This window comes from Coregonus clupeaformis, chromosome 4 (genome assembly GCF_020615455.1).
Source record: "Coregonus clupeaformis isolate EN_2021a chromosome 4, ASM2061545v1, whole genome shotgun sequence".
In the NCBI taxonomy this organism is placed as follows: Eukaryota; Metazoa; Chordata; class Actinopteri; order Salmoniformes; family Salmonidae; genus Coregonus; species Coregonus clupeaformis.
In genome coordinates this window covers 18,569,077-18,587,078 of record NC_059195.1, presented here as the reverse complement: position 1 = coordinate 18,587,078, position 18,002 = coordinate 18,569,077, and the positions used below count along the sequence as shown (strand labels likewise).

Here is an 18,002-nt window from a genome sequence, read left to right as displayed (position 1 = left end):
TTTTGGTATGTTCATGATATAATTTTGTTTCCCCGGTAGACATACTTTGCCACTCTTACCAGATGAATAGGTAAATAACGCATATTGCCCTTAATAATGTAAAAATCTACAGGGGAAAAACGTAACTTTATGTTTCCGGAACGCCTATTTTTGTTAATATTTATATGAGCATGTGGCAATGCATCATAAAGATAATACAAAAATTAACATGAGTGTGATATCTACACAAATATACCACATAAAGTAAAATGTTATCATTTTTAAGGACATGATGCTGATTGATTGTCTCTACAAGCAAATAGGGTTTATGGGCAAAGCCCTCATGATTATCCTAATTAAAAGCTGTCTAATTAAATTATTGTCTTGAGCTAACCAATAGCAATAGTTGTTTCATTAGCATTGCATGAAGAGTGATGAAAAGCAAATCCTTCCTGATTGCAGGATAGTGTCAATTGGCTCATTTGCTCTCTTACTCAAAGTGACGGAAAACATAGGAAGGCGATTCTTTTGGGTGTGTTATGTAGAGTTAGGAGTGGGCAAAAGATTGCGATTCCATATAGGTTGCGTTAATAGTGTTGAGAGCTATGCAGCTCGAGAATTGCATTTTGCAAGCTAGTGGGCTCTCCAAGAAATGTCTGAATGTGGGCAGTGGCTACCCAAGCTCAGATGGATCTGAGCTCTCCTTGCAGGACCATCCTATTATATCTGCTAGTGACAACCTGGAGAGAAGTTCAACTCTGAAAAAAAATTCCAGGGGGATGACGAACCAGTCAGAGGCAGACAATTTCCCCGACTCCAAGAACGCATCAGGGGACGTCCAGAGAGGCAAACTCTCGCCTGATCTTCACGGAGTCTCTGAAATTCGTCATAATTTCGATGGATCTACAGGAGAAAGGTATATCCTTTCGCAATCTAGCCAACCACAGTCAGTCTCAGCAACTCCAAGTGCTATGTTCCCCTATCCGAGTCAACATGGACCAGCGCACCCGGCTTTTTCTATTGGGAGTCCGAGTCGTTATATGGCCCACCATCCAGTCATCACTAATGGAGCGTACAACAGTCTTCTGACCAACAGCTCTCCGCAAGGCTACCCAACCGCGGGTTACCCATACGCCCAACAGTATGGACACACTTATCAAGGAGCGGCGTTCTACCAGTTTTCCTCCGCGCAAGCTGGGCTGCTGCCTGGGAAAGCGCAGGTGTATCTGTGCAACAGGGCCCTGTGGCTGAAGTTTCACAGACATCAAACAGAGATGATAATCACCAAACAAGGACGGTAGGTATCCCCAGCTACATTAATTTGATCACAAGTTTGGTATAGCTTGTGAAGTAATACGCATCAGTCCGATTTGTTTTAAATAAGGAAGGGCATTGCAATTGTAATTCGTTCAATATATTACCTTTATTATAAATTTCAATTTAACATTTTTAACGGACTTTGTTTTTCTTTAATTGTTTCACTAATACTTTCAAATTGGGTAAATCATCAAATGTTGGACAGGGTCTATTATGCAGGACATTTACACCGATCTTTAGTGTTACCACCTGACCAAATATTATTTACATATTTTCAATTATTACCCGCAGACGAATGTTCCCCTTTTTGAGTTTCAACATTTCTGGTCTGGATCCGACGGCGCACTACAACATATTTGTGGATGTTATTCTTGCCGATCCAAATCACTGGCGATTCCAAGGTGGCAAGTGGGTACCATGTGGCAAAGCGGACACCAATGTGACAGGTAGGCCTAGGCTCCTCTACATCTCTGTGAACAATACAGTGATGATAATGGTTGATAATTAAGAGTAGCTTATATTATAAAAATAATAATAATCTTATGTTGATTCTGCCGTGCCAAGCTTACACGCAACATTAGGCTAATAAAATCAAACAATGATATCATCGAATTAATGTAATTGAAAATCAATATTGTGATTTGTATGATATTTTGTAAAAACAATGCATTTCAATGTAGGCTTTGTCATTTCTTTGTTTCCCACAGGAAACAGGGTGTACATGCACCCTGACTCTCCAAACACCGGTGCGCACTGGATGCGCCAAGAAATCTCATTTGGAAAGCTGAAGTTAACGAACAATAAAGGAGGCTCAAACAACACGGGACAGGTCAGCTACGACCTTGTTTGAATTTGAGATATAGGCTATAAAACAAAAAGTAAAATATTATGATCAGAGACTTTCAAAGACCCTCAATTGACTATTGAGCGGTGTGCATGGAGATAGTTTGTTGCGCACACCTTATGCAGTTATTACACAATATGTATTAGGTCTTTCTCCAATGATACATCACCATCAAAATTCCAAATAATAGTTTTCATAAAATGTCTTATAAAAAACGAAATCCTGTCTTCAGTTTGGGTCATTCAGCCTACATCACGGCTTATTGGCTCCAAATTTAGGTCGAAATTGACAGTGGTCATTTATGGAATATCTTCCTTACTTGTACCTCCAGATGGTGGTTCTACAATCGCTTCACAAGTACCAGCCAAGGCTCCATGTGGTGGAAGTCAACGAAGACGGAACGGAGGACTCCAGCCAACCTGGAAGAATACAGACGTTCACCTTCCCAGAAACACAGTTCATCGCAGTCACAGCTTACCAGAATACCGATGTAAGAAAATCTGATTGATGATAATTCCATTCGTTAAGTATTCTAGTATTGTTGCCTATCGAAAGACACATTTCGTTTGGCATATTAGGATTTGCAACGTAATTAGGACTGAACAACTGTATGCACCTATTCCTAAAATCTGCCTCCTGTTTTTTGTGCAGATTACCCAGCTAAAAATCGACCACAATCCATTTGCTAAAGGATTTCGGGACAACTATGACACGTAAGACTATTTGTCATTTATTATTTGTGCTTTATCCCTTCTCATTATGAAACAGTTTGTTTTGCTTGGTTCCTCTTCTCTCCGAGGCAATGCAAATGATAGAGTTTATGTTAATGAAGTGTAGCATAGGCTACCTCATAATTTTTTGCTCATGTTACATTTAAATGTAAAGAAATTTCAATGGCAGGAAAACTTTATTTTGTGTCCTCGTTGATCAAGTTCACATTTTCTTTAATATCAATGGGGACACATTTGATCATACCCACTGGGCACACACTGGTTGAATCAACGTTGTTTCCACGTCATTTCAACGAAATTACGTTGAACCAACGTGGACTAGAAGTTTACCCAGTGGGTAAGCGTTATAATTTGGAGTAGGCCTCTGCACAATCCAATATAATTACCACATTATAATGGTGACAATTTGATCACGACATTGGATAAATGATTACATTTATTTGCTGATGTCACCTCCCTAAAACATAGTTTATTCTGCATTTTTATCAAATTAGCCATGAACAAAGTTTGTTCCATTCTTGCACATCACATTGGCAGTGACAACCTTTGCCCATGGTGATTCATCATTTGTTTGTCTGTTTCTTCCTCGTCTTTTCAGTGTCTACACAGGTTGCGACATTGACCGATTAACGCCATCCCCGGGTGACTCGCCTCGCTCTCAGATCATGCCTGGTGCGAGATATGCCATGGCTGGTTCTTTCCTACAGGACCAATTTGTCAGCAGTTATGCCAAATCTCGCTTTCACCCTGGCGTAGTGACTGGACCTGGCACGGACCGCAGCGTCCCACTTAGTAACAGCTTGCTATCCCCGCAACAAACCGAAGAGCCCACAGTTGCATCCCCGCAGCGATGGTTTGTCACCCCTGCCAATAACCGACTGGACTTTGCCGCCTCGGCGTACGACGCTGCCGCGGCTGCTGATTTTGCCGGTAACGCGGCCACCCTGCTGTCCTACGCAGCAGCTGGAGTAAAGGCACTTCCACTGCCCACTGCAGGGTGCTCAAACAGACCTCTAGGTTACTATGCCGACCCATCCGGCTGGGGCACACACACACCACCCCAGTACTGCAATAAGTCTAGCTCTGTGCTCTCTTGCTGGCCAACAAATTCTGTTGGCAGAACAGGCACCTCCAACTACCTGGTTGATGACGCGGACACCATCCCAACAGAAAGGTCACCCATCGGAGGGTCTAATGAGGCAAAACCAAAAGACTTATCCGAATCCAACTGGATAGAGACGCCGTCTTCAATGAAGTCGATTGATTCAAGTGATTCTGGTATTTTTGAGCAAGCTAAACGGAGAAGAATCTCACCGTCTGCTACACCGGTTTCGGAAACAGTGTCCCGGTTGAAATCTGAGATCTTGCCTCCAAGAGAGTGTGAGAAAAATTGCGCCAAGGACATTGGTTACTATAGTTTCTATCCACACAGTTAGACAACCACAAAACGGGAGGGAAATGGTGTTCTATTTAGATTAATCTATCTTTATATGCAACCGATAATATCCAACTGATAGGCCGCTCAGTTGCAATGCACACCCTGTCTTGGACCAACATTGACAACGATTTAAAGATGTCGGCATGTAGCGCATAGGCCTACTGGGGAAATGTAGGCGATATTGTTCCATTTAACGTAATTCGTTTGCTATCTAATAGCTGAAGGCCTACATACAGTAGCCTATTTATTTAATTTAAACTAGTTTTAATCAACAACTATTGTCTATTGTAATTATAAAAATGATGTACATAATAGGCTATTTAACCATTTAGTGATATTGTGAAATGATTGTAAACTATTGAATTGATTTGTAAGATTTTGAAGTATAGAAATACTCGTTGGTTGTGTTTTAAAAACGCACATCGGCCTATGCTATAGTCAAGTGATCTCATACAATGTGATTTAAAAAAAACATCGACAGTCTATGATGGCTATTTCGTTGTGTAACAGAGCGAGATCTGAGTACATGTAGCCTAATTATTTATGTTCCCATTGTAGTACTCTTTGTCCATAATGTTCAATCACAGTGTCAGTACAACATATTCAGATGTTAGACATTTGAGGACACAGCCATTTTATCAAACTCAAAATAAGACGGAAATTCATTATAGGTGTGGTAATAAACGTTATAAATATTAATATAGTGTAATTTTTACTACATTAATAAGAGAAGAAACATGTAATTTTCAAGTCTTTCTCTGACCATTCATTATTTTTTATAGATTGTGTTGTATGTGAAAGCTTCTGTATCTGCTGTAATGTGCTTCATTGCAATAAACGATATAAATGCTAATTACCTGGAGCAAGATGCTATCATCCTTCTAAATCCAAACTAGCCTATGCATGAACCAATGACGAATTTTTTTTTTTTTTGTGGCTCTAGTTCATATTACAGGCCTGCAGGTCACCGGTTTAAAACAGCAGGGACCATATAGCCTAACCAGGCTCGTACAGAGGGGAATGGAGGTGCTGGACCACTTTCCCAAAAGGTGCGAAATTATGCGGAAATACAAGATAAGCATGCATCTCAGACAGAGGCTATATGTGATTTATGTTTTGTTCATTGTATTTTTAACTCAAATGTATAGCCTATCGATGGATAGAGATAGATGGCTATATACAGTACCAGTCAAAAGTTTGGACACACCTACTCATTCAAGGGTTTTTCTTTAGTGAAGACATCAAAACTATGAAATAACACATATGGAATCATGTAGTAACCAAAAAAGTGTTAAACAAATCAAATATATTTTATATTTGAGATTCTTCAAAGTAGCCGCCCTTTGCCTTGGTGACAAATTTGCACACTTGACATTCTCTCAACCAACTTCACCTGGAATGCTTTTCCAACAGTCTTATTTAACACTTTTTTGGTTACTACATAATTCCATATGTGTTATTTCATAGTTTTGATGTCTTCACTATTATTCTACAATGTAGAAAATAGTAAAAATAAAGAAAAACCCTTGAATGAGTAGGTGTGTCCAAACTTTTGACTGGTACTGTACATGTTCATGAGAGTCTCAGCTTTCCATGGCTAATGCTGTGTTCTTATGCTCAAACACAGGGATGGAAATTAAGCTAGCCCGCTAGCCCGTGGCTAGTACTCTTCAGACAGGGCTAGTGAAAAGTGTATTTTCAACTATCGCATGACACAGATGTTGGACCAGGCCAGTGACAAAAATCCTTAAGTTCCATCCCTGCTCAAACATGATAACAAAATCAATACTGCTAAAATCATTGTTTTTGGAATTTTAAATTCTCCCTGATGGTCTACCTTTTTGTTTGGTGAGTGTTATATTATTACTAAATCTATATGTCTATTATCTTTTCTACATACTTTATATCTGGTTTTAGTCATTTAAGTTTACACTGAAAGCGTTGTTCTATCCCGAGAATTTAAAAAAATATATATATATTTTTGTTTTGTTTTGTTTTTTACACTGTTTGGACTTAGGTGGCATGAAAAACGCTTAGACAGCCCGCCGGATGTCCAAGGATTACAATGGCAGAAACCCCCTGGTTAAGAGTAAGAACACAGTTTATAGGAAAATATTGGTATTTCAGTTGTGATTGGGGTATATTGACCAAATTATCAGGACATTTTTGGATGTATTTTCCCTTCATGTCCACGGAGTGTTGACACCGGAGCCCATTGACCTTCACCCCCCCAATATGCAACACAAAGTTAGGCCCTGTGCAATATAAAGGGGATACAGTGCCATTTCAGAGAGAGAGAGAGAGAGAGAGAGAGAGCATAAGTTATTCACACAGATCATGAAGAATATTATGGGGCTAGGCTATGCAAGCATTATTTTAAGTCACTGATGGTGAGTTAGGCCAAGGGCACCATTCAAGGGCCCCATTCAAGTGTTCACAGAAAAGGCTAATAACCCCATTTCATCACTTGGAGAAAGCATGCTTTATCTTCACAGTAAACAGTGCACATCCAAAACACATCCACAATTGTCTTACCCTGGAAAACTTTGGTAAACCTTTGGATACAGGTTTTGATGTAAAATAGTCTCTTATATTTATACACTTACATCAAAACCGATGACAGGGACAATACAAACCGTCTCCTCTGTTAAATCAAATCAAATCAAATCAAATTGTATTTGCTTACTTACAAGCCCTTAACCAACAATGCAAAGTAAAAAAAAAAGAAAAAAAAAGTGTTAAGCAAAAAAAATAAAAGCAAATAACTAAAGAGCAGCAGTAAAATAAAATAACAGTAGGGAGGCTATATACAGGGGGGTACCGGTGCAGAGTCAATGTGCGGGGGCACCGGCTAGTCGAGGTAATTGAGGTAATATGTACATGTGGGTAGAGTTAAAGTGACTATGCATAAATAATAAACAGAGTAGCAGCAGAGTAAAAAAGGGGGACGGGGTGGGGGTGGGGGGGGCAGTGCAAATTGTCCAGGTAGCCATGATTACTCAGGACATGTAAGCCTACATACTGTATCTACACAACTGTGATCTTGTGGCTATCACGATACATTGCATGTTAATTGGTGTACTTATTCAGTATCTTTTCAGTATCTTTTCAGTATCTTTTAGGTAGACAATACAAACATAAGTAATCATTTAGTTATATGAGGACTATTTAGCTATGCAAGGCATTCTCAAATACAGTGTAACTTTTCACAATGATTATTGATCAATATTCTGGTCTAAATTCTGCAACAATATCTCAAATCAAATCAAATCTTATTTGCTACATGCGCCGAATACAACAGGTGTAGACCTTACAGTGAAATGCTTACTTACAAGCACTTAACCAACAATGCAGTTTTAAGAAAAGAAAAAACGTGTAAAGTAAAAAAATTGATAAGTAAAAAAATAAAATAAAAATAAAAAGTAATTAAAGAGCAGCAGTAAAATAAAATAACGGTAAGGAGGCTATATACAGGGGGTACCGGTACAGAGTCAATGTGTGGGGGCACCGGTTAGTCGAGGTAATTGAGGTAATATGTACATGTGGATAGAGTTAAAGTGACTATGCATATATAATAAACAAAGTAGCAGCAGCGTAAAAGAGGGGGTGGGGTGGGGTGGTGGGGACAATGCAAATAGTCCGGGTAGCCATGATTAGCTGTTCAGGAGTCTTATGGCTTGGGGGTAGAAGCTGTTGAGAAGCCTTTTGGACCTAGACTTGGCGCTTCGGTACCGCTTGCTGTGCGGTAGCAGAGAGAACAGTCTATCACTAGGGTGGCTGGAGTCTTTGACCATTTTTAGGGCCTTCCTCTGACACCGCCTGGTATAGAGGTCCTGGATGGCAGGAAGCTTGGCCCCAGTGATGTACTGGGCTGTACGCACTACCCTCTGTAGTGCCTTGCGGTCGGAGGCCGAGCAGTTGCCATACCATGTGGTGATGCAACCAGTCAGGATGCTCTCAATGGTGCAGCTTAGAACTTTTTGAGGATCTGAGGACCCATGCCAAATATTTTCAGTCTCCTGAAGGGGAATAGGCTTTGTCGTGCCCTCTTCACAACCGTCTTGGTATGTTTGGACCATGATAGTCTGTTGGTGATGTGGACACCAAGGAACTTGAAGCTCTCAACCTGTTCCACTACAGCCCCGTCGATGAGAATGGGGGCGTGCTCAGTCCTCTTTTTTTTCCTGTAGTCCACAATCTCCTTTGTCTTGATCACGTTGAGGGAGAGGTTGTTATCCTGGCACCACACGGCCAGGTCTCTGACCTCCTCCTTATAGGCTGTCTCATCGTTGTCGGTGATCAGGCCTACCACTGTTGTGTCGTCGGCAAACGACGGCAAACGACTCAGTGTATCTAATTGATGCTGTTCCATTCATATACACCAGAGGGCATCAAATACTTTCCCAAATATGAGAATGAGCAATAATTGAGATGAATCAGTCAAAACAGCATCAACATCGCCAGTTGACTGAATTATTGTATTTATTATGATGCCTAGCAGCAGGCATTGTGCCAAGCAAGGAGTGATGGTGTTTGTGGTGGATGGTGAGCTCTTTCTGAGGAGGACATGGGATTGGTACAGAGCATAAGGGATGTGTTGCTTAGAGTGGGAGCACAGTGAAACTTAAGGGAGGGCAATGTGGGCTTCCCCCTTGATGCTCTTTGATGCTGAGAACCAAGGAAGAGATGCTGCCATGGCTTTTGAACCAAGGCCAAGTTGGACACTGAATTTGGACGGAGGGAGCATGGCCCAGTAGTGAGCGGGTGTGACCAGTCTGAGTAGTGGGATGTCCTAACTTGGTAATCTTCAGGGCCTGTCTTCATAAAGGGGGTCTCAGAGTAGGAGTACTGATCTAGGATCAGATTCCCCCTGTCCATGTAATCTTAATCAATTATGAGAATAAACTGTTAAACATTCCCCCCCCTTCTCATAGTATTTTTTTTTGGAAAGTTGAAGCTCATTTTCTGAATTTCTATACAATTAAAAAACGTTAAAATGCTATTTGGAGAACAGCAAAAACAACCCAAAATGACCCCAGCCATTATCACCTTGGCTGCTGTAGGTTCATTCACCTCAGTTGATGTACAAACACATAGCCTATTAGCTATACGATTGTAATGTTATACCCCTGAAAGGTGAATGATTCACACTGACACGTAGCATCAGCGACTGTTCAGTCCATTGTAATGATGAATTGCATAAAATCATCAACCCTTTACATAGATATCGCGTTTCTAAAATTACGTAGTGTTCGCATTTGTATTCCTAGGCATTATTAATCAAGCTCTGCAACAAAAAGACATCAATAGAGCACACAGATTATCGTATTATCACATTCACATGAATTATTAGAATATTACTTACGATTCTGTATTAATATCAGTGATGTAGTGGTAAGAAAAAGGTGGGTAATGGGTAAACCATAAACTCCAGTGGGTGATCGAGATAAGACGAACAACCACCGATATAAATGATAATGTATTACATTTTTAGAACTGTTTGCATTTTAATGTAGGCCTATAGGGAAGATATGCCATGTGGAGATGTTCATATAGAAACATGTCTTTATCTGATTTATTTTTTCTAACTTGTTTGATAAGATTACTACCGATTTTCTCAGGGGCCCCGACAGCAAGTTTGGGAACCACTGTACCACAGGAGGTTGCTGGCACCTTAATTGGGGAGGACAGGCTCTTGGTAATGGCTGGAGCGGAATAGTGGAATGGTATCCTGGGTGGCGCAGTGGTCTAAGGCACTGCATCGCAGTGCTAACTGTGCCACTAGAGATCCTGGTTCAAATCCAGGCTCTGTCGCCGCCGTCCGCGACCGGGAGACTCATGGGCGGCGCACAATTCGTCCAGGGTAGAGGAGGGAATGGCCGACAGGGATGTAGCTCAGTTGATAGAGCATGGCGTTTGCAACGCCAGGGTTGTGGGTTCGATTCCCACGGGGGGCCAGTATAAAAAAAATATGTATTCACTAACTGTAAGTCGCTCTGGATAAGAGCATCTGCTAAATGACGTAAATGTAATGTATCAAATACATCAAACACATGGCATGTGTTTGATGCCATTGCATTGACTCTGTTCCAGCCATTACTATGAGGCAGCCTCCACTGCGGACTGTAATAAACTCTGTCTCCTCTGCTCACCTGCATGCATTGCAGCATGCCTCAGCCTCACCACTCACTGAGCGCCACATCACTGTCTGTCTCAGTAGCCTACTGTCTGTAGCTCAATTGGTAGAGCATGGCGCTTGTAACGCCAGGATAGTGGGTTCGATCCCCGGCACCGCCCATACGTAAAAATGTATGCACACGTGACTGTAAGTCGCTTTGGATAAAAGCGTTTGCTAAATGGCGTGTTATTAAAGCAAAGTTATTATGAGAATTTAGTAGCCTATTTTTTGGCTCCGTTTAACGTTAGCTTCTTACTTCATTCTTCTAGATGGCTAAGTAGCCTAGCCAGAGACCTTCAACGTTACTGCAGTATAAGTCTCTGCCAGCAGCTAGCCACCTTTGAATGACATATATATCTTATCTATAACAAAGCGACTACTTACCAGTTGTGCACTCATTCTCCGAGAGTAGGTTTTTGGTTGTTTGGAGGATGTCTGTAGACACCACAAGAGTCGAAGGGGTGGTTTTAAAAATGCCGTTTGTCCGGCATCTCGCAAACACTGTGCCAGCAGCGTCTCTATTTGCCTACTTGAGCCGACTTCAAGCTGGGGCAGGATAGTTCGTTTCACGTCTCAGGCCCTCGGTCTGTGCCGCGAGAAGGCATAGTTAGCCGTTTAAGAGAGAGTGGTAAATGTCCTGGTAAAAGGGCACACCCGGGAGGCAAATCCGGGGGATGCAGGCGAACATAACTAATAAACCACTGTTCATGATTCCACTCGTTCGCAAAAAGGCAGGCGCGATTAGAACAGTCAGATCAAGAATATAAGCGTTCTGAGCTTTGATCAACTCAAGGAGCAATATTTAGATATTGACCCGTAATTGAATTTATTTATTGTGTACAAAATATATATTTGTATTATAATATTGTTTTTTTAATAGGTGTCCTCATATGAAGTTACGGCCATGTATATGCTCTCAGTTCTACAAATGCAGTTTGAGTCAGTGAGTTGTGTAAAGTTTGTCTCAGATGTCTTTTAGAATTGTAATTTTGTCATAATAAACTTCAGCGAGATACGGTAGCCTACCAAAATCATCCATTCATGAGAAACCCCTCGATAAGAAATGTGCTCCCAACAATCTATTCTGCGGCGTCACTACAACACAAGAAGGATGCTTATGGTTTGTGTGCATGGATAAAATATAAGCTGCGCCCCTGTGAGGAATAATGATATCTGCCAAGGCTTCACGACTACTGTTAAACATGTGACCATAGCGTTCTAGTTCGGGGGTTTTCCATACTGCACTTTGCAAACCTGACACTGGGAATAGTACAAATAATACCACCATTCCATACACCGGAAATTAGGCTATTCACGCAAGCGAACATGGACATTAAGGACCAAGGCGCTCAAATGGAGCCGCTACTGCCAACGGTAAGTAGCTACTCTTTCCCATTGCAATACACTGATTCAGCGGACGTTATCTTCTTTGTGGCGCACATTGACTACATCCCGCGTGCATCTTTAAGATCCAAATATTTGAGGGTGAAAGTAATTTAGATATTTGACAAGTATTATGTTCAATGTACTACAGTGTAATATTCTAGAAGATATCAAAATCAGCGATATCGAACTAATTTGATCAACAGGGAAGCCGGTGTAATTGTTATATCCGCTATGATCAACATAACATATGCCATATTCTTTTCACACATCAGACGTTTCAACCTATTCATGAAAGGCTTTTGTGTTTTCATGTGAAATGCAATTTAGTTCAAATAAATATTTTTGACAGCTTTGACTGATGTTACATTATGCAGCCATTCTATTATAGGCTTCTCACAAATGTAATTATAATATCAGTGAAATTGGATATATTTCTCTTCTCCTCAGTAGGCTATATAGACTCAACAAATCTGACTACAAATTATGACATAGTAATTCATAATTATGAGAGTAAGTCATTGTTATGAGATTTTAAGTCATAATTATGAGATAGTAACTCGTTATTATGAGAGAGTTAGTCATAATTATGAGATATGTCATTATAATGGTATAGTAAATCATTATTATGAGATAGTAAGTTATTATTATGAGATAGGAAATTGTTATTATGAGATAGTAAGTCATAATTATGAGATAGTATGTCATTATTTTGAGATAGCAAGTCATTATTATGAGATATGTAAGTCATAATTATGATTGTAAGTTATAAGTGTGTACTAAGTAAGTTAGTCGTACGTAAGTACTAGTAAGTAGTAAGATAGCATGCATGTGTGTGTTTGTGTGTGTGTGTTTGTGTGAGAGAGAGAGAGTTAGTTTGTGGTGATATTGTTCCATATTAATGTGTTCGAGAGTTTTGTTGATGTGAGTTGGTGCCTGTTTGGAAATCAGGGATTGGTACATCCATTTTTGAACTTTTAAATTATTCTTGAAGAATGTAACTTAGAAATGCCTCATGAGCAACAGTCTTACCCCATCAGAACCCAAAATATAAGCTTGTTTTACTCCATTGTTTGTAAACAATTTAATTGTAAACAAACACTGTATAGCTTCAAAACATGGTTAAAACTATCATTTTGATCTCATTAATGGTCAGTCCTTGCATCCATACAGTGCATTTTGAAAGTATTCAGACCCTTTGACTTTTTCCACATTTTGTTACTTTACAGGCTTTTTCTAAAATTGATTTTATTTTGGCAAATTTATTAAACATACAAACTGAAATATTACATTTACATAACTATTCATACCCTTTACTCTGTACTTTGTTGAAGCACCTTTGGCAGCGATTACAGCCTCAAGTCTTCTTGGGTATGACACTACAAGCTTGGCACACCTGTATTTGGGGAGTTTCTCCCATTCTTCTCTGCAGATCCTCTCAAACTCTGTCAGGTTGGATGGGGAGCATCGCTGCACAGCTATTTTCAGGTCTATCCAGAGATGTTCGATCAGGTTCAAGTCCGGGCTCTGGCTGGGCCACTCAAGGACATTCAGAGACTTGTCCCGAAGCCACTCCTGTGTTGTCTTGGCTGTGTGCTTAGGGTCGTTGTCCTGTTGGAATATGAACCTTCACCCCAGTCTGAGGTCCTGAGCGCTCTGGAGCAGGTTTTCATCAAGGATTGCTCCGTTCATCTTTCCCTCGATCCTGACTAGTCTCCCAGTCCCTGCCGCTGCCACCACCATGCTTCACCGTAGGGATGGTATTGGCCAGGTGATGAGCGGTGCCTGGTTTCCTCCAGACGTGACGCTTGGCATTCAGATAATCTTGTTTCTCATGGTCTGAGAGTCCTTTAGGTGCCTTTTGACAAACTCCAAGTGGGCTGTCATGTGCCTTTTACTGACTTCCGTCTGGCCACTCTACCATAAAGGCCTGATTGGTGGTGTTGCAGAGATGGTTGTCCTTCTGGAAGGTTCTCCCATCTCCACAGAGGAACTCTGGAGCTCTGTCAGAGTGACCATCGGGTTCTTGGTCACCTCCCTGACCAATGCCCTTCTCCCCAGATTGCTCAGTTTGGCTGGAGGGCCAGCTCTAGGGAGAGTCTTGGTGGTTCCAAACTTCTTCCATTTAAGAATGATGGAGGCCACTGTGTTCTTGGGAACCTTCAATGCTGCAGACAATTTTTGGTACCCTTCCCCAGATCTGTGCCTCAACATAATAGTGTCTCGGACCTCTACGGACAATTCCTTCGACCTCATGGCTTGGTTTTTGCTCTGACATGCACTGTCAACTGTGGGACCTTATATAGACAGGTGTGGCACAGTGGTCTAAGGCACTGCATTGCAGTGCTGGCTGTGCCCCTAGAGATCCTGGTTCGAATCCAGGCTCTGTCATAGCTGGCTGTGACCGGGAGACCCATGGTGTGGCGCACAATTGGCCCAGGGTAGGGGAGGGAATGGCTGGCAGGCAGGTAGCTCAGTTGGTAGAGCATGGCGTTTGCAATGCCAGGGTTGTGGGTTTGATTCCCAGTATGAAAAAAATTAATAAAATAAAAATAATGTTTGCACAAACTGTAAGTCGCTCTGGGTAAGAGCGTCTGCTAAATTATGTAAATGTTTGTGCCTTTCCAAATCATGTCCAATCAATTGAATCTACCACAGGTGGACTCCAATCAAGTTGTATAAATATTTCAAGGATGATCAATGGAAACAGGATGCACCTGAGCTCAAAGGGTCTGAATACTTACTTAAATAAGTTATTTCTCTTTTCGCTTTGTCATTATGGGGTAATGTGTGTAGATTGATGAGGAAACATTTGTATTGAATCCATTTTAGAAAAAGGCTGTAACGTAATCAAACGAGGAAAAAGTGAAGGGGTCTGAATACTTTCCCAAATGCACTGTATGTGATAGTCCTGACATCTATGTATTTGAGAGTGGTTACATTTATCCTGTCCCATTCCTCAGCTGTTTACCAAATAAAATTATGATTTATCATCTCATAATTTACTTACTATCTCATTGCTTTTATTGGGTGGCGGGAACGAGCTTCCATACTCATGTAATCTAGAATAGAATATAATAGAGTTCTTTATTTTCTTCTAGGAGGAAATTCCTTGCACAAGGACAAATTATACCGCCAGTCAAACAGGACAAATTATATCACCGGGTTATAAAATATGAATATAAACATATTGCTAATGAATACATTTGTGAATCTGTAGAAAAAAAGCTGACTTTCAACAGTAGGCTACCATTTTCAGTGAAGAGTGTAGCTTACCATTGCAGGCCTATACACATAGTTGTAAGTGCTTCTCCTATGGCAGATGCCATTTACATTTAAATTTGGGGAAACCAGTGGTGTTCCCATGCACCGAGATTATACAGTATATGAACCCAGGGAAATAGATTGTACAGTATGTTTCCACTGACATTCACTGCAACCTATGAACTCATAAGCCTGATTCTAGGGGATAGTCTCAGGGTGCCTGCCAAGTGCCCTGCTAAAGATCAGAGAGAGCCTTCTTAATACAAATCAGTGATCAGACAATTTGTATGCGTCCCAATGGCAGCCTATTCCCTTCAGTGCACTACTTTTGACCAGGGCCCATAGGGCTCTTGTCAAAAGTAGTGTACTAGGGAATAGGGTGCCATTTGCAACAAAGATGTTGTCCCACCTATAGACACTACCCAATGGGCAAACCTTGTCATTTCAACGTGGAAATGTGGGTAATATTTGGTTGAGACATTGATCAATGAGATTTCAACCTTAATTCACCCACTCAAAAAGACAGCCGGAATTTTTTTGAATTTCCAATGTGTTATCAACCATATAAAAGCACAACCAAATTCCAATGGAAAAACTATGTCAGATTCTTGGTTTAGTTGTCATCAAAATGTGTTATCACTGCACTTTCAACCATTTATATAGCATCAAAGTTCAAATGGGAATACAATGTCAGATATCTTGTATTTATACAACAACTTAATGCGTTATCACTGTGCTTCATCTAATAGCACTACCAAATGAGCTGGATTGCAGTTGAGATTACATTAAAAGTACATGGTGCAAGTGATCAATGCTGTACAAGATTCTGTGCAGATTATTATAGCAATTGTGAATATCTCCTCAGACCTGCGACCTTTGCATGCTATCTTGAACATGCACACTTTCTATGATTACATAATACATTTATAGTTACTGTAGGCTAACCTCAGAATGTGGCCATGGATGTGTTACTCATTTTAAGGTTGAATAAATACGGTTACATTAGTTTGTAAGATAGCCTTAAGGCTATTTACTGGATTACAAAAGTAATATTGAATTGTGTTTGGTTGACAACGCAATCAAATATCAACATTTAAAAGGTATCTAATGCTTGGAAGGTTTAATCTGAGCCACTGGCTTAATCCTATTCTTTCACTTTTATTTTTGGTTTAGTTGGAGACGTGAATCCAACATATGATTTAATGTTCTTTAAATATTGTTATATGATTGCGTTGTCAGCTAAACACAATTCAATATTACTTTTGTAACACACATTTTGTTAACTTGTCAACAAGTTAATAGGCTATTTACTGAATTGCAAAAGTGATATTGAATTGTGTTTGGTTGACAATGCAACCAAATATCAATACAGTTGAAGTCGGAAGTTTACATACACATAGGTTGGAGTCATTAAAACTCGTTTTTCAACCACTCCACAAATGTCTTGTTAACAAACGATAGTTTTGGCAAGTCGGTTAGGACATCTACTTTGTTTATGACACAAGTCATTTTTCCAACAATTGTTTACAGACAGATTATTTCACTTATCATTTACTGTATCACAATTCCAGTGGGTCAGAAGTTTACATACACTAAGTTGACTGTGCCTTTAAACAGCTTGGAAAATTCCAGAAAATGATGTCATGGCTTCAGAAGCTTCTGACAGGCTAATTGACATCATTCTGAGTAAATTGGAGGTATACCTGTGGATGCATTTCAAGGCCTACCTTCAACTCTGTGCCTCTTTGCTTGACTTCATGGGAAAATCAAAAGAAATCAACCAAGACCTCAGAAAAAACATTTGTAGACCTCCACAAGTCTGGTTAATCCTTGGGAGCAATTTCCAAACACCTGAAGGGTTAGAGTTAGTGCAAATTCGAAAAGTGCAAATAAATCCCAGAACAACAGCAAAGGACATTGTGAAGATGCTGGAGGAAACAGGCACAAAAGTATCTATATCCTCAGTAAAACGAGTCCTATATCGACATAAACTGAAAGGCCGCTCAGCAAGGAAGAAGCCACTGCTCCAAAACCGCCATAAAAAAGCCAGACTATGGTTTGCAACTGCACATGGGGACAAATATCGTACTTTTTGGAGAAATGTCCTCTGGTCTGATGAAACAAAAATCGAACTGTTTGGCCATAATGACCATCGTTATGTTTGGAGGAAAAAGGGGGTACTTCCAAGCCGAAGAACACCATCCCAACCATGAAGCACAGGGGTGGCAGCATCATGCTGTGGGGGTGCTTTGCTGCAGGAGGGACTGGTGCACTTCACAAAATAGATGGCATCATGAGGAAGGAAAATTATGTGGATATATTGAAGCAACATCTCAAGACATCAGTCAGGATGTTAAAGCTTGGTTGCAAATGGGTCTTCCAAATGGACAATGATCCCAAGCATACTTCCAAAGTTGTGGCAAAATGGCTTAAGGACAACAAAGTCAAGGTATTGGAGTGACCATCACAAAGCCCTGACCTCAATCCTATAGAAAATGTGTGGGCAGAACTGAAAAAGCGTGTGCGAGCAAGGAGGCCTACAAACCTGACTCAGTTACACCAGCTCTGTCAGGAGGAATGGGCCAAAATTCACCCAATTTATTGTGGGAAGCTTGTGGAAGGCTACCCGAAACGTTTTACCCAAGTTAAACAATTTTAAAGGCAATGCTACCAAATACTAATTGAGTGTATGTAAACTTCTGACCCACTGGGAATGTGATGAAAGAAATAAAAGCTGAAATAAATCATTCTCTCTATTATTATTCTGACATTTCACATTCTTAAAATAAAGTGATGATCCAAACTGACAGGGAATTATTACTAGGATTAAATGTCAGGAATTGTAAAAAACGGAGTATAAATGTATTT

At 40.4% G+C, this 18,002-nt stretch overlaps 2 protein-coding genes across 2 annotated transcripts in view; both read left to right on the top strand.

Moving 5' to 3' along the window:
* Positions 1 to 296: 296 nt before the first annotated feature.
* LOC121552025 (T-box brain protein 1) lies at positions 297 to 5,151 on the top strand. The gene is made up of 6 exons (XM_041864729.1): positions 297 to 1,276; positions 1,588 to 1,742; positions 2,004 to 2,125; positions 2,472 to 2,630; positions 2,792 to 2,853; positions 3,470 to 5,151. Exons 1-6 carry the CDS (start codon positions 585 to 587, stop codon positions 4,305 to 4,307), a joined length of 2,028 nt encoding a protein of 675 aa, XP_041720663.1. The 5' UTR covers positions 297 to 584; the 3' UTR covers positions 4,308 to 5,151.
* Positions 5,152 to 11,732: 6,581 nt separating this feature from the next.
* Positions 11,733 to 18,002, top strand: part of LOC121552009 (sodium-driven chloride bicarbonate exchanger-like) — a 70,494-nt gene continuing 64,224 nt past the window's right edge. The window contains exon 1 of the mRNA XM_041864728.1: positions 11,733 to 11,861. Coding sequence (XP_041720662.1) covers positions 11,814 to 11,861 — 48 coding nt within the window. The 5' untranslated portion in view covers positions 11,733 to 11,813. The remainder of the gene's footprint in view (positions 11,862 to 18,002) is intronic.

Excerpts from the sequence above, each read along its gene's own strand:
- LOC121552025 (XM_041864729.1), top strand. The coding sequence starts at position 585 with ATGCAGCTCGAGAATTGCATTTTGCAAGCTAGTGGGCTCTCCAAGAAA. Across the intron at positions 1,743-2,003 it reads AGCGGACACCAATGTGACAG|GAAACAGGGTGTACATGCAC; the intron begins GTAGGCCTAGGC and ends TGTTTCCCACAG. Across the intron at positions 2,854-3,469 it reads TTTCGGGACAACTATGACAC|TGTCTACACAGGTTGCGACA; the intron begins GTAAGACTATTT and ends TCGTCTTTTCAG.